The sequence below is a fragment of the Zea mays genome, chromosome 1, assembly GCF_902167145.1.
Source record: "Zea mays cultivar B73 chromosome 1, Zm-B73-REFERENCE-NAM-5.0, whole genome shotgun sequence".
Taxonomy (NCBI): Eukaryota; Viridiplantae; Streptophyta; class Magnoliopsida; order Poales; family Poaceae; genus Zea; species Zea mays.
Window position 1 is genome coordinate 211,788,812 of NC_050096.1, and position 13,304 is coordinate 211,802,115.

The window sequence follows — 13,304 nt, forward strand, 5'->3', positions numbered from 1 at the left end:
AATACATTACAATCATTAGTGGCATGAGAAAATGAGTTATGCCACTTGCAGTATGCACGACGTTTTAGCTCGTCGACGGATGGAACAATGTGATTTATTTTAATATTGCCATTTTTGAGTAATTCGTCAAATATTTTATCGCACTTACCAACATTAAACGTAAACTTAACCTCCTCTTGTCGTTTCTTTTGAACCGGCTGTAAGGAGGAACAAGCCGAAGATTTGGCCTGTTTTGGCCAAACCATTTCAGCAGCATACACTTCTTCTGATTCATCATCTGAGCTACTTTGGTCGCATTCTACTATATGTACGTTGTGACGTATTGTTTTAGCAGTTTCTTTGCTCCGGCTCTCGCAAGCCAAAGCCCTCTGGTGTAACTGTGCTAGTGTAAAAAATTGGATGTCTTCTAATCTTTCTTTTAAATAATATCGTAGACCATTAAAGTCTAATCCTACTAGCTATTTTTCTGCTAAATGAATTTGAAAGCATCGGTTTCTTGTATCGTGGAATCTCCGGATGTAATCATTAACCGATTCGTCTTTTGTCTGTCGCAATGACACTAAATCTACCAAATCCAATTCATAATCACCGGAGAAAAAAATGATCATGAAATTTTTGTTCTAGGTCCCCCCATGATGAAATGGAATTAGGAGGTAAAGTGACATACCATGCAAACGCGGTTCCTGTCAGCGATAATGAAAATAAACGTACGCGAAATGCCTCTGTGTCGGCCAATTCTCCCAATTGTGCTAAGAACTGGCCTATATGTTCGCGTGTGTTTTTCCCTTGATCACCCAAAAATTTTGCGAATTCGGGTATCCTGGTTCCCTGTGGGTATGGGTGGTGATCAAATCGGCTGTCATAAGGTTTCCGATATGATTGCCCCCCAGGGACCATGCTTACTCCGAGCTTATCTTGGAACGCCCCGGCTATTTCTTCCCTCACTATATCAATGGCAGCCGGTGCAAGACCACCGGCTCTCTGGTCAAACATAGGTGGGGTTGGTTGCATATTAGTATGTTGTCGTTCCCCCCATTGGTTTGAGCTACGTGGTGCATTTCCATTTGCCCTATATGGCTCATAGGTTTGATCGTTTCTTTCCGGCCTTTTAGGTGGGGCCGGAAAGCTTTTCTGGGCTCTGGATCCTGAATTAATGGGTTGGTGCATTGCATAATGTGATGAGAAGTGTTGCTGAGACGGGCGAGGATTCAGGTAATAATCCTCCTCAAAAGACTCATGCGCGGACTGTCCGGATACGTACCCGGACCGTCCGTGGTTATATGCGGACCGTCCGTCGTTGTATGCGGACCGTCCGACTGGGTAATTTGGGTTCTGTGTTGTGTGTGGTGGATCGGACGCATATCTAGGTAACTCATTAAAAATAGGCCCGACTGTTGTTGGCCCGGACGGTCCGCGCTCTTGTGCGGATGGTCCGGGCATGTGCAGATCGGCTGATTTGTTGCCGATTTGCGGTTGCTCAGGGTATGTGTCCATCGGCATCCCATAAAGGGGTTGTGACTGGTCGTGACAACCTGTAGCCGATGTGTTACGCGTGTTACCTCCTAACTCAACCTCGTGCGAAGGAAAATTGGTGATACTAGATTTATCAAATGCACGTACTAGTCTCTTAAGATCGCTTTGCATACCCCCTATGATGTTCTGCATTTGTTCACGCTGATCTTCTACATAATTTCTAAGAGATTGCAGATCGTTGGTATTACTTACATTGGGGATATCTGGCGTGGGTTGGAGCGAAGCCGGATCCGTCGCCCGATGTCGGACGACCTTGTTGTTCCTGTCCACTTTGAAGTTGGCCAAGAACCTTGCTTTCGCCTCCTGGATCATCCGCTCCTTGTGCTCCTCGAACTGGAGCTGCTCGTCAGCCGGCAAGGTCTCCCAAGTCGGCTCTATGATGTTGCTTAGAGAAATATCAGAGCTATCCCTTGAACCGGCCATTGAGGGCCGATTTGATGAGCTTAGATGTGCTTTTCCCCAGCGGAGTCGCCAAAAAGTATGTTGACACCTTTTTGGAGGCGTCAATTACTCAAGAGAACCAGCGGCGGTGCTCTCTGGTCAGGCGCGGACGGTCCGCGGCCTAGGGCCGGACGGTCCGTGACCTGGCGCGAGGCGGCGGTGCTCTCTGGTCAGGCGCGGACGGTCCGCGGCCTGGGGCCGGACGGTCCGCGACCTGGCACAGGGGCTAGGGTTTCCTGCCTGACGGCCGGACGGTCCGCGCCCTAGGGCCGGACGGTCCGCACGTGCGCAGGGGCGGCGGAAGATCGCCGGCGACGCCTGGATCTCGCTCCCGGGAGGGACCCCGTCGGGGAGGAGAGATCCTAGGAGTTGTCTAGGCTCGGGTAGACCGACCTAGACTCCTCTAATCGACGTAGAGTCGAAGAGAGACAGAATTTGGGGATTGGAAGGCTAAACTAGAGCTAAACTAGAACTACTCCTAAGATAAAATGCGAAATAGAAGTTGTATTGATTCGATTGATGATTACAAATCGGCCGTAGACCTCTCTATTTATAGAGGAGGGGGGCTGGACCCTTTACCGTCAAAACTCCGAGCAAATCCCGGGATTTTCGCCAACAAACACAGCGAAAAACTCGGAACCCTAATCTGTTCTGCGCGTGCGCGGACCGTCCGGCCTCAGGGCCGGACTGTCCGCACCTCAATTTGGTGCTCAACACTTGTTTAACTGCGGCCACTGGTTTATGCACTCAGAATGGTATGGATGTTCGCAAGGGAGTGCAACTAATGATTTGCCTTCGTCAAACTCAACACGGCAAATAACACATCTGAATGAGTTTGAATTATTAGGATATCACTCTACAAACATATACGTAGCATCTTTAGGGATAAGGCGAAACAAAATGGTGTCTCTGTACTGTTCCATGTTGGCATCTTGCTTGTCTTGTGCCCGGTAAAAAAATGAAGGTAATGAAGCAATAGTATCAACAGCAAGCCCTTTGCTTTCCATGCCCACAGCTTCACCCAATGCAATTAGCTCCTGAGATCACCACATTCATGAATGTTTAATGGCACATCTTCCAAGTTTGGGCTTTAGGCTATATGCATCGGTTACCGCCGCCCGCCCCCTTCCCTCCAACTGGCGGCTGCAGGAGCATGGAAAGGCAGATTCTAGCTTCATTCCAAGGAGATTTTTAATCAATACACCAAGAAAATAAAGACCGTCTCCAAATAGACGAATTTGTTGTCAACAAGCATTTCAAATGGAAGCAGGTTAATTGCTTCTCAACAACCAATCATCAAGAGAACAAGAGAGTTCTCACTCCCAATTCAACTGTTTTTTAGTAAATTAATTAGAACTCCATTTCTTACCATCAAGAGTACAAACTACCACCATATTAATTAGGGCACTGAGAAATGATGTATATTTCACTAGCTTAAAGCTGTTCATATTATTGCCAGCTATAATTTTAAGATTTCTTCATGAAACTATCCGAATGTACATAATACGATGTATCTTGTTCATGTTTGCCTAATCCCCAGCATGCTTGTGACAATTGAGTCATGTAAAGATTAGATATAAAATGTCACCACTTAATGAACCCCATCACCTTCATCCTCCTCCTCGTCCCTAGCATCATTGTGCTCCATCCCTTGCCCTAGTCCACAACGACATATTAAAGGGAGTTTTGGTTCTCACCTCTTAAAGTTTAGTCATTTTTAATCCCTAAACTGTCAGTATGACTAAATGAGACCTTTCAAATAAAAAATTAAGAGATGAAAGTTTAATCTCTAAAGTTTAGTAGCGTGACTAAAGAAACAAAATATCCCTAGGTACCATGCAAAAAGGAAAAAGAATATCAAAGGTGACTGGATTTTGACATCACTAAGTACACTCAATCACTGATCCCAACAAGCGCCTATGAAGCATTAGCCTGTCAGCCACGTCGCGCTCCTCGACGCCCTACATGGCACACGCCTCGTAATGTGAAGGGTCCAGGTCGAGCCCCCCCCTCTGCCTTCGCGTACCCAACCTGCTGGTGTCGTCGACTGCCTACGACCTACCCTTTCTCCTCGTAGTCGCTCCCATCGTCGTCTTCCTCCTCATCATAGTGGTAGCTCCTGACGTCCAAGATCGTGTACTCTCCACTGGTGACTAGTGCTGGGAATATGAACCGGGTTTTTTGGACCAGTACGAGCACGGTCCAAAAACATGAGCCTAAAGCACGACCCGACACGAAATAATACGGACGAAGACGGATCTGGATCGGGTCTCAAATTCCGGTCCGTCGGGCCCAAGCACCACTCGCACGCGTGGGCTAGGCTTATGCCGGGTGCCGGCACGACCCAATGAAGCCTATACTACTTAATTTCTTTAATTTAGTAAGTTATATACTTTACATAGTTGCAATATTTGAACTTTATGTTATCAAATGATGCTCATATTGTTTAATATCTTTAGTTTAGTAAGTTATATACTTTATGTGATTTTAATATTTGAATTTTATATGGTTCAAATATATGGGTCGGGCTTGGGCCGACACGGTCCAACGAAGACACAACATGTTTTAGTGTCAGGCTGAGCCACTGTTTCTACTATTTGGGCTGACACGACCCAAAATTTTTTGGACCTTCTACGACCAAGCTCGTTTGGCCCGAAGCTCGACGGGTTCAGACTGGGGCGGCCCGACCCGTCCCAATTCCCATCACTACTGGTGACATCGTGAGCATCATGTATGTCGGCTCCTGCGAAGAGCACGAGGAAGGAATAAGCACCGAAGTCTCGTATCGTAGGTCGTAGCAACCCCCACCCCATGGGGACTGGTCAGGCGCAACCGATCGCGCGAGATCTCCAGCACTACTTATATCAGTCCTGGAGGACGCAGACGAGGGCGAGGTCGGCCTCCTCTTGGATGAGACTAGTGAACGACTGCCTCCCGTCAGTAGGCGGCGAGCCCACCGCCGCAGCGTCGGCCGAGGTACTATCGTCTCCGGCGGCGAATGCCGAGACGTTGGGGTTGAAGTTCTGGTTGTGGTCGGGGCTGGGCTTGTCGACGCTGCCACCGCCGAGCTATTTGGTATTATAGTACTTCTTATATTAGACTTCTCTCTTCCAATACTTACAATTTTATCTTCTCTGCAATATTACTCATAAGTGAGTCTATTCTTTAAAATGGTATTCTAACCCATTTTTAATTGTTTTATTTTATTTTCTTATTTTCACAACCTAAATTAACCATACTGCTCTATCAATTCTAGCAGGAATTCAATAAACTCACAAATAAACTACAAGTTGCTAATATCTATATCTTGCTTGCTTGTATGTTATTGGTTGGCTGAGGCCTGAGAGTCAAGAGCAACCGTTTGAACTTTCTTGTCAAGTAGATAGCGTTCTTGCAGGGGCGAATCCAGGACAAAATGAGAATGAGGATATACTTGTAAGGTTGGACACCAAAAAATGAAATAGGGGCATCTAAATGCTGCTGAGCAGGGGACTTAATGGTGAACATTTAGACTATACTACTTGCAAAAGAGAAATGAGTGAGGGTCTAGGCCCTCACTGGGGCCTACATAGGTCTGCCCCTGTGTTCTTGTATGTTAATTTTCTTTGGCATGAAGATGAAAAACGTATGACACACAAGAGGATCGCTTGGAGCTAGTCAGCCATGTCAAGTGAATGATAGCTATTGTCATATATAACCAAACTGGTTCCACAATAATAAACATGTATTTGGGAACTATAACTGCGATAGCTAATAGGAGGCATGCATTAGTGAATCGTGATGAACAGAGATGCGGATGGAAAAAATGAAAACTGGAAAAGTATTCATTTATGAATACAATTAATTTAAGTGGTGATAAATAACAAAAGAAAATAAAAATGATTAAAAATAGATCGGAATACTATTTTAAAGGATATATTCACTTATGAATATTGTCGGGTACCGTAATTAGGGGTACCCCAACACTCCTAAACACGGCTGGTAAACACCCTCAGCACAAACTGCAAAGACTAATGGGCACGGTTCAGGTCAAGACCTCGTCTACCAAGGGACGCAATCTCGCCTCGCCCGACCCCGGCCTCGGGCGAGAACAGTAGTCCCGGACTAATTCTCGCCTCGCCCGAGGGCCTCCTCAGGCAGTGGGCGCACCCTCGGCTCGCCCGAAGCCCAGCTCGGGCAGGCTTCATCGAGAAGCAACCTTGGCCAAATCGCCTTACCAACCGACCGTGTCGCAGGCGCATTCAATGCGAAGATCGCCTGACACCTTATCCTCACACGCGCGTCTCAGTCGGCAAGGTCGAAGTGATCACAGTCACTTCGCCCTTTCACTGACCGACCTGACAGGAAAACAGCGCTGCTCGCCCCGCTCCGACTGCTGTGCCACCCACCGGGGTAAGACTGACAACAGCCAAGTTCAGCCTCGGGCGCAACAGGAAGCTCGGCCTCGCCCGACCTTAGGCCTCGGCCTCGGGAGGAGGTCTCCGCCTCGCCCGACCCCAGGGCTCGGCCTCAGCCTCGGCCTCGGGAGGAATCGCGTCCTCGCCCGACCCCAGCCTCGGCCTCAGGAGAAGTCTCTGCCTCGCCCGACCTTGGGCTCGGACCAACCGCGCCACAGGGGATACATCATTACCCTACCCCTAGCTAGCTCAGGCTACGAGGGAACAAGACCGGCGTCCCATCTGGCTCGCCCCGGTAACAGGTAATGATGGTTCCCCGCGTGCGTCCGTGACGTCGGTGGTTCTCAGCCCCCTACGAAAGCAAGGAGGCGTCAGCAGGATCCCAGCCGCACCGCCAGCTGTGCCACTACGTGGCTCGGGCACTTCTCCGACGGCCACGTTATCGCGTACACAAGGCTCAAGCATCTCTCTGACAGCCACGTTGGCATGTACACAGGGCTCATGCACTTCTCTGCCAGACACGTTAGCGCCTAGCTACACCCCCATTGTACATCTGGACCCTCTCCTTGCATCTATAAAAGGGAGGTCCAGGGCCTTCCTGCGGGGAGGTCGCGCGGGGGAAGAACGAGCAAACGAACAAGCTCACTCTCTCTCTCTCGCGACGCTTGTAACCCCTACTACGAGCACACCCCCAGTGCGAGATAATATAGGTCGCGTTCCCCCTTGTGTTCCATCTTGCGCCAACCCATCTGGGCAGGGGCACGCAGCGACAAATTTACTGGTTGGATTACGGACCCCCCGGGTCCGAAACGCCGACAAATATTATTATGGAGAAGTTAAAATTATAAATACTAAAAGAGAAAAGCCTAATAAAACAAGTATCATAATAGCAAAAGGCTCGCCACTGCTAGGGGTGGAAACGGCTCGGTCAAGTAACGAGCCGAGCCTGGCTTGGCTCACTCCTCTAGCGAACCTGAAAAGTTGGCTCGACTCGATGTCGCCTCGCGAGCTGGCTCGCCGAGCCAACGAGCCTGACTATAAGCGTGAAATCGCTCTCTAAAATATAATATAAAATATAAAAAATAATTTAAGCAACATATTTAGATTAGTAAAATAAATATGTTACTAATATAGAAAATAGGTTAATTTTGTACATTAATCTAAAAACATAAACTAATCGTCTATTTAGTACCTATAATATATGCTAAATAGGATTTTATGTAACAAATTTTTGTTGAGTCGAGCCATGAGCCAGCTTACGAGCCGCAGCGAGTGCGAATCGAGTTGGCTCGCTCTTTTCTCGAGCCAGAAAAACAGGTTTGGCTCGGGCTCATTCTAAGCATCGAACCACTGTGAGTCAGAGTCGGCTCGTTAAGCTCGAGCTTTTTTTAGCCTTACCCACTACTAATCTGCTTGGATGAGTCATCCATCGCATTGAGCACAGTGGAATTCGAGTGAGAGAGATGTGAGGCGGTGTCTTGCCTCTTGTGTCGTTGTGCGTCGGTCGATCGCGTGGGCTAGAGCAACTTTATAGATTGTCATATACATTTGTCGATCTCTATAAGGCTGGTGCCAATGGGACGGCAGAGCGGGCAAGAGGGTGCTGCTGCCGCACAACCGTGGGTGAAAGGCAGGCGAGGGAGCCCCCCCCCCTCGGCGACGCGGTTAGCGTCCAGCAAGAACGGGCGGTATCGCCCCACTCTCGCCTGATTTGTAGCGCGTGCCCTGGCGCGAGGCACCAGCGGAGGCGGGTGCGCGGGCGAGAGCGAGTTGGCGTGATCTGATTGGTGCACGTGTGCTAACCGTTGCAACGAGCTGATGGAGAAGGCTCGACTCGGCTCATGAGCTACACCATAATTAATAATATTGCATTATATAATGATTTAATAGTATTTAAATGTGAAAAATATAATCATCAACATTATAAGTAAAAATATTCAATATTCAGCATTATTCTATAATTTAATTAATTTTGCACAGCTCGTAAGCCGGCTCGTGAGCTAGAATGAGCTGGCTCGGCTCAACTCGCTGGATCAACAAGCTCGAAAATCCGGTTTAGCTCGACTCGCTGAGGGCTTAAGTGCCTGTTTGTTTCGGCTTTTCGCAGCTTCTGGCCACCAAAAGCTGCTGCGGACTGTCCAACACTCAGCTTTTCAGCCAGCTTCTATAAAATTCGTTTGAGTAAAAAATATTCAAAATCAACATAAACATATAATCGGTTGAGTCGTCGCAATAGTAGTAATCCGTCACTTTATAGATCCTGTGCCCCATGGACAACTTTATCTTACTCTGCACGTAATTCTAATAGTACTCAGATTCTCTACACAGATAAATTTTCGGAAAAACTGGTCAGAAAAAAATTGAACCAAACAGGCTCTAAGCCGCCCTGGGTTCGAGCCCGCTCGCGCCTTTTTTCAGCCCTAGCGCGGTGTGTAGACTGGATTTGTGGACAGTTACGTGAGTGGGGGACCCGGTTGAGACTTGAGAGCACCTCGTCCAGTCTAGTCAGTAGTCTAGAGAACGTGGGACTCCGAATTGCTGATGGAGCACAACGGAAGACAGGTTTAATGGAAAGTTTTGAAACTTGTGGCCACTTTTGCACACGCAAAACCAAGCTCCAAAGCAAGTCAGGCCACACAAAAGCGTTGCTAGTCTGCTACTCAGTGGCAGTGCGTCCTCACATTTCGTCTATTTCGACGACACAAGAAAAACTAGAATGAAAGATAAACAGTCACTGGCATCGGAGAATCTGATCTCTAGTCTGAAAATGCGACAACTCGATGTGGATGCTACCTGCTTCAACTCTAGCATGGATGAAAAAGTCAGACGGTATCACGGTATCGGTACAGCATTCACGTAAACAGTTTACAACTGAAAAAAAAAATTAACGGCCCTCTGCTAATCCACTTTACGAGTGCAAAAGTTTGGGCGCTAGGAGCACAATGACTGTCGCTTTGTATGATCTAACACAGAAGGGACGAACAGTATGCTTTTCTTTCTCGCTGCAGTTTTTCAGACCACCCCGGACGGAAGCCGCAGCACCAGTTGCCCGCCGAAAACACTGCGTGTGCCGCCAGAAGTGACTCGTTAGTCGATGCTCAATGCTTTCGCACGACTGATAATAGATGCTAGACCATATGTGATATGTACCTCTTCACATAGTAGTAGCAGAAATCTGCAAGGATGAATGTCTGGACGATTTCGGAGAGGAGAACCATTGAAGGCCACAGACCGTAGCCCAGCGCAGTCAACAATCCGCCTCGGGTGTCCAAAACCTACAAATCAGAGTAGTCGAAACTGATATCAGATGGACTGGACTCAGAGAAGGACATGGACTCTGCGATAACACGAGTTCAAGCTTTCGTTCATCTAAAAACCAAGAGTTAAGGTGATATTTCCTCCATGCATGACAACCACAAGGTTCCTAGTAGACAACCCTAAACAGGAGATACTGTTGATAAATATTCATAAGGAACGTCGATCCAAGCGTTCTTCAAACCTAACTTCACTAGTCAACAAGGACCCAACGACCAGTAAAATACCGGGCAACAAATTTCAGCTAAAAGTGCAGATACTGAGAAAAATACCAACATGTTTTGCATGGAACATAAACACAGGTGATGATATCAATAACAAGAAAATCACACCTAAATTAATAAAATGCTTTGCCTGCTCATCTATATTCTATGATGACTGAATTTTTTTGTATAAATGATTAATTGTGCTTTCAGCCTAGGAAGGATATCTTGGAAGTCCAGATGTTTGCAACAAATTTGGTTTTCCTTCATTAATCACTGCTCGTCTATCCTCTATGGTGACTGAATTGTTGTGTATAATTGTGCTTCCATACTGTTATCTTCATCCTGTGATATCTTGGAAGTCCAGACCTTTGCAACGATTTAGTCCGTAGTCTAACTGACCGGGAAGACAAATGTTCATACTCTACTAACATTAGGGCCTCAGAAATAGATAGCCAATTGACTCTTTAGTCCAGAAAAAATGAAACTAGCATGGTAGTTCTTTTAAAAGAAAATAAAAAGGGAAGACCTGAAGGACCCAGTGTGCACAGCTAAGAAACCTTGCAACACCCAGCGCAAACACATAATGAGCTGTGAACGGCTCCACAATCTGCAGAAAAGAATAGAAATACAGTATCAGATATATACAGTGATTGGATATGGTTTTAAACACCCATGCATTTTTGGATATCCACCTTGGTATTTTGCATCAAGCGCAACTGGGGCAACACTGAAACTGCTTCCAAATAAACACAGAAGGCCCAGCAGATTCTGTTCACAATGTTGTGCGATGTTGAAGGATGAACAAGTAGCGCTAGCACAGCACAGGGCAATACCTGGAAAGGAAACATAGTTAGATACATTTTGACAACACGTCAGGGGCCTCCCCTGCCATTTTCCTTTCAAGAAAAAAAAAGGCAAACCATAAAATGACCAAAAATAGCAAGCAGCACAGATGCAATTTGTGATCTGAGGTAAAATTCTTTCTACAAGTTATATCATCAAAGCAGCGATAGTGATCATGTGAGACTAAAGTATACAGCCAGAAATGCCCTTGCTGGTGGTACAAAGTCTGGGCAAGCAGAGCAGTGTGAAACAAATAGCCATTTTGAAACTACAGCTTATGGATCCATATCCGCAATACAGCCTATACTGTACAGAGCAAAAGCCAGTATAAGATCCCTAGATGCACATTGCTTTGAAGTTAATAGATTAATACTGTTCTTACCACATAGTACAAGGCAAAGTTGTCTTTATCCAGCATATATGTCGACCTCAGTTTGAACCGAATCATGTAAATAACAAAAAGAGTAGCTGCAAGTGTAGCTGTATCTAGAATTGTATGGATGTCATACTCCATAACAAAACTACAATACAGCCTAACAGCCAGAAATAAGGCAGTCAAATCTTGAGACTTGAGTGACAATCCTGAAAGAGATGCACAATTTGCACAAAATTAGAGTATGAGCAGAAATTTTAACATCATGAACCATGAAAAAACTAAAAAAGGGAGGAATTTTCAACATAAATGGATATGCCAGTTTAGTGCATGTTCTCAGATCTAGTCTTGTGTGTAAACATAAATGTCAAAAGTCATGTAAGGGATAGATTCTTAGGCTATCCACATATTGTTACGACAGGACAACCACAATATACATGGTAATATAGTAATTAAAAAATAATGATGATGTGTAACCATCCCACTAATATTATCCATTGACTATTTTGAAATTGCAAAATATCTAGATTTATACACCTCAATGAATCCTTGATTTTGCATTAACAAGGCATTTAGGCACATACTCCTTTTGAAAAGTGGATCAGGAAAGGTGCTGAAAGCAACAATTCCATAAATAAGACAAATGCATAGGTACCAAAAGAAACTAAAGCCACCACCACGGTACCAGACCATCTGCAAGACAGCAGCAAGACTGCACACCAGGGGATGGTGGTGGCGTCCTCCCAGCAAAAGGACCCCTACCCAGCAGATGCATCTTCCCAAATTCGCACAATCGCACAGACAAGAGCTGGTCACAGAATATCCCATTCATATGCCATACAAATCCAATAATGCTACTGCATTTCCAAGCTAAAGTATAAACTGCCTGAATCAGCTACCAATTTGGTTGGGGAAAGGGGTCTTTATCTTCTCACTGGTCACCTTTTTGTTTGGTTTGTGAAATGTAATGGTTTGATTCATCACCACCTCATCCCTCATAATTAGTACGAGGATGACTGTGGGCATTCCACAAAAATCATGGAGTCGACATTGCCACATCTAGAAAGAGATGGTTCCATAAACCAAAAAGTAAATAGATAGACGAACATGGTCGAGTTTAAGCAAGGGAACCCATCGCATCAAGCAGGCAAAAGCTCGTATCCTTCTCTTAGTTCACCCAGATACTGTCATAGAAAGCATCCTATCCTTCCCAGAAAGCAAACACATATCCAACTCCTTCGACTACAGTGCCCACTACAGCACAAGTCGTCGCATGTAGTATTCAGTTAAGAAATTAACAATTACCTCGAGCTTGACCTGTTGATGCACGCACCCTAAGCGAAAGAGCAGAGAAATTATCTACTGCCTTGAACGAATCAGGCCGGAAATCCACACACACACACACAAAAAAAAATCCATCGAAACAGGCAACACGACTAGCACTAAGAATATGCTTTAGTACTGAGAGTGCTATAAACGGAGGACCACCGGATGCTCGGTCACAATAGACGCGAGGAAAGTAAAAAAACGCATGGCTTCAGCAATCTGGATCGAAGATCAGCGAGCCCAACGGATCGAGCAGATAGCGCCGCCGGGATGCAATTATATAGCAGTAAGGTAAGAACGAAGGGGTGGCGGAACCGGGGGGACGGACCGGCGCAGGTCTTCTCCTTGGTGAGCTTGTAGATGAGCACGGCGATCCCGAGCGCGTGCGCGGCCTCGGCGGCGACGAAGAGGTTGTCGTGGTCGTGGACGATGAAGCGGATGAAGACGAGCGCGGCCATCCCCGCGACGACGGCGAGGAAGGCCTTGACCTTGGGCGGCTGGCGACGCACCCAGGCCATCACCACGGCCACCGGCCTCCGCGACGAACCCCTCATCTCCCTCCCGCTTGCCGAACGGTGGAGGCGCAGGCGCCGGCGAGCTCTGTCTGGGTCCGGATGGGCGCGCCCTCGGCTCCGGCTCGTGCGTGCGTGGCGTGAGGACCTGAGCTGGGGAGCCTGGGACAGGCGAGGCGGAGGGGCCGGTGGGGTTATGGACGGGTTGGGTTGGGTTGGGTCGAGTCCGGTCGGGTTGTTGCAGCTGTTTCGATTCGTGGCAACGATGGTCATGGTCTGCGCATGTGGAGCTACGACAATGGTAAAGGTTATCAAGTTTTCCCTACAATAAAATTGTCTTTGTTTTTTAAATTATAAA

The 13,304-nt window shown here is 46.8% G+C and overlaps 1 protein-coding gene across 1 annotated transcript; it reads right to left on the reverse strand.

Moving 5' to 3' along the window:
- Positions 1–9,176: 9,176 nt before the first annotated feature.
- On the reverse strand, positions 9,177–12,997 carry LOC100194013 (ER lumen protein retaining receptor family protein). The gene is made up of 6 exons (NM_001359374.1): positions 12,763–12,997; positions 11,118–11,317; positions 10,585–10,725; positions 10,419–10,499; positions 9,522–9,646; positions 9,177–9,432 (listed from the first exon to the last, which is right to left on the reverse strand). The coding sequence occupies exons 1-6, from the start codon at positions 12,986–12,988 to the stop codon at positions 9,384–9,386; spliced, it is 822 nt and encodes a 273-aa protein (NP_001346303.1). The 5' UTR covers positions 12,989–12,997; the 3' UTR covers positions 9,177–9,383.
- Between the last annotated feature and the right edge of the window lie 307 nt (positions 12,998–13,304).